The sequence below is a fragment of the Poecilia reticulata genome, linkage group LG1 (genome assembly GCF_000633615.1).
Source record: "Poecilia reticulata strain Guanapo linkage group LG1, Guppy_female_1.0+MT, whole genome shotgun sequence".
Lineage (NCBI taxonomy): Eukaryota > Metazoa > Chordata > Actinopteri > Cyprinodontiformes > Poeciliidae > Poecilia > Poecilia reticulata.
The window spans coordinates 33,447,183-33,450,613 of NC_024331.1; the positions used below are offsets into that span (position 1 = coordinate 33,447,183).

At 46.6% G+C, this 3,431-nt stretch overlaps 1 protein-coding gene across 1 annotated transcript in view; it reads left to right on the forward strand.

Annotated features, from left to right (window-relative positions):
• Positions 1-3,216, forward strand: part of wdr17 (WD repeat domain 17) — a 21,753-nt gene extending 18,537 nt beyond the window's left edge. Inside the window, exons 30-31 of the mRNA XM_017306072.1 lie at positions 1,624-1,721; positions 1,790-3,216. Coding sequence (XP_017161561.1) covers positions 1,624-1,721; positions 1,790-1,909 — 218 coding nt within the window. The 3' untranslated portion in view covers positions 1,910-3,216. The remainder of the gene's footprint in view (positions 1-1,623; positions 1,722-1,789) is intronic.
• Positions 3,217-3,431: the final 215 nt, after the last annotated feature.

Consider the following 3,431-nt stretch of genomic DNA (forward strand, 5'->3'; position numbering starts at 1 on the left):
GCTACAGAACCCGACCAGAACCCTGCCAGGAGCCGCTACAGAACCCGACCAGAACCCTGCCAGGAGCCAGGCCAGAGTCGCCGTCAGTACGGAGGGCAAACAGTCCCAAATTACAATAAATAACTCAAGAAATAATTATTTAAATCTCCTTAGTTGGATAAAATTGAGAATATTTCATTTAAATATATGAATAAATTTTTCATGAATTAATTAAACGTTTTAATTTATTCACTAAATAAATTAAATATTTGAATAATTAACCAGTCGGTTTGGAAATATTTCAGTCACATGATAAATTAATGAATTATTTCAGTATTTGATGGTTTCTGTGTTCTATGGAAGGCCGAAAGGGACAAAATTAAATAAAAATTAAGTAAATAAATTTCTCATTAAATAATGTTAAACATTTTAAATGATGAAATTAAATAACTGGTATTTAAAAAAATTTTATTTCATCCTGCATTTATTTTTAAATGTGAAGATTATCCAGATTATTACATACAAAGTTCTGATCGGGTCCAGTCCTGAAGGGTTCTGGTTCTGATCGGTCCAGTTCTGATATGGTCCAGTTCTGGTTCTGATCGGTCCAGTCCTGACTGGTTCTGATTGGGTCCAGTTCTGACTGGATCTGGTTCTGATTGGTTCTGGTTCTGGTTTAGGTTCTGAACGGTCCAGTCCTGACTGGTTCTGTTCGGTTCTGGTTCCAGTTCTGATCGGTCCAGTCCTGACTAGTTCTGATTCTGACCGGTTCTGGTTCTGATCGGGTCCAATCCTGACTGGTTCTGGTTCTGATCGGTCTAGTCCTGTCTGGCTCTGGTTCTGTTCTGATCAGTTCTGGTTCTGGTTCTGATCGGGTCCAGTCCTGAAGGGTTCTGGTTCTGATCGGGTCCAGATCCGACCGGTTCTGGTTCTGATCGGTTTTGGTTTAGGTTCTGATCGGTCCAGTCCTGATTGGTTCTGGTTCTTATCGGTCCAGTTCTGACAGGTTCTGGTTCTGATCGGGTCCAGTCCTGACTAGTTCTGGTTCTGACTGGTCCAGTTCTGATCGGTCCAGTCCTGATCGGTTCTGGTTCTGATTGGTTCTGGTTTAGGTTCTGATTGGTCCAGTCCTGACTGGTTCTGGTTCTGATCGGGTCCAGTTCTGATCGGTTCTGGTTCTGATCGGTTCTGGTTTAGGTTCTGATCGGTCCAGTCCTGACTGGTTCTGGTTCTTATCGGTCCAGTCCTGACTGGTTCTGGTTCTGATCGGTCCAGTTCTGATCGGTCCAGTCCTGACTGGTTCTGGTTCTGATCGGGTCCAGTCCTGAAGGGTTCTGGTTCTGATCGGGTCCAGGTCCGACCGGTTCTGGTTGTGATCGGTTCTGGTTTAGGTTCTGATTGGTCCAGTCCTGACTGGTTCTGGTTCTGATCNGGTTCTGATCGGGTCCAGGTCCGACCGGTTCTGGTTGTGATCGGTTCTGGTTTAGGTTCTGATTGGTCCAGTCCTGACTGGTTCTGGTTCTGATCAGGTCCAGTCCTGACTAGTTCTGGTTCTGACCGGTCCAGTCCTGACTAGTTCTGGTTCTGATCGGTCCAGTTCTGATCGGTCCAGTCCTGACTGGTTCTGGTTCTTTTCTCCTCCAGGCGCGCTGGTTCTGGTCGGACCCGACTACGTAACGGGCTCCAACCTGCCGAGCCATTCGGACCTCCACCTGTCCTGCTTCACCGGACACAGGATCCAGGTGAGCGCCCGTGCGGTTCTGTTCCCCGGTTCCGGGCCGGCGTGACGTTCTGGTTCTGTTTGCTTCAGGGTCCGGTGTTCCTGCTGGAGGACAACAAGTCGGCCATTTCTCTGAACGACGCTCTGATGTGGGCCAAGGTCAACCCGTTCTCCCCGCTCGGAACCGGGCTGCGGATCAACCCGTTCTGACCTCGACCGGACCGGACGCAGAGGGGGCAGAACCAGTACCGGGCTGAACAGAACTCTTACTGCTCCTGATCATGTCACAGTACAGAGAAAGTTGCACCCGCTGCAAACATTACAGAACCAGAACCAGCAGAACCTCCTGCTGCTTCTGTTCTAGTTCTGCTGGTTCTGCTGGGTCCGGTTCTGTCCCAGAAGTCTCGTCCTCCATCCAGCTGCAGCTCTGCTGACCTCCGTCCGGCTGCCATCTTGTTTCTGGAGAGAAGAGGCTTCCAGGGTGGTGACCTTTGACCTGCTAGCTGCTGTAGGGTCAGAGGTGAAGCTCCGGGGTTTCTGGTTGTTTCTTTGAACCTCCCGGGACTTCAGATGACCTCTGACCCTTCCCAGGTTGAAGGGTCACACTTTGCTGACGTCTCTCCAGCTTGGCATCGTGTGGAAACAAACCAGGAAGCAGCAGAGCACTTCCTGTTTCCTGTTTCGATGAGGCCAGGGGCGTCTGTAACGAGGGCAGAGCGGGCGGCCGTGGCCCCCGGGGGGAAGCTGGTCGCCCTAAAGAATCATGTTCACACAAACATTAATATAAAACCCAGAACACTAATAAATACCAATTAGTTTATTATTTATTGGTTTATTTATTGGTTCACACTCAGCCGGGTGTTCATGATGTTTTCTAGTGAAATTAAACTGAATTTTCTAGTGGGTGAAACGCATCAAAGTGTTTTATTTTCCCAGCTAGCCGGCTGGGTTTGGACTAGGCCAGAGTCCAGAGACCAATCATATTTAACTGTTTAATTATAAATATGGATCTGAGGCTCATTAAAACGGGAGAGACGGCCATCTTAATTTTCCAGCTGCCTCTTTCTGCTCCTCCTGGTTTGGTTCATGTGAAATTATTGAATCATACTGAAGATTTCCTTAAACTCCTGATGATGTATTATGTTGAAACTGGGAGTTTGCTTCCTCTGTACTGCGACTTTAAGAGGTCAGCTGCAGGCTGGGGCTTTTTTAGACCTGGTGTAGCTGTGACGTGACCTCTGACCTCTCAGTTTTTGTTTTCCAGCTGAGCGTGTACATAGAGGCTGTAAATCTGGTTGTTAGACTGGAAAAACAAGAAAACTGGAATAAAGGGGAAAGATGGCAGACTCTGTTTTTTAGATTCAGACTTTTTACACGTTTATGTAAAAAATATCAGAAACAGTTAAAGTAACGTAATCAGAGGAAAATGAAACCAGTTGAATCCAGACTGGAGAAAAGAAGAACAAATAAAGCTGCATCTATTTTTAAAATCTGAATAAAAAGAATGACTGCGTTGGGCTGGAAATACAGATGTTACATTTTGTTCAAATCAGTTTTTCCCCTCATTTGCCCACATTTATGAAGCATCTGTTGAAAACTTGGATCAAAATATCTGTTATTGTGTGGCAGGAAGCACAAAACTGGTATATTTTAGAAAATGTAAAGTCCTTCGCCTCTCCACGGGCTGCCCTTATGATGGTGGAGGTTATAGGAGCCCTTATGATGGTGGAGG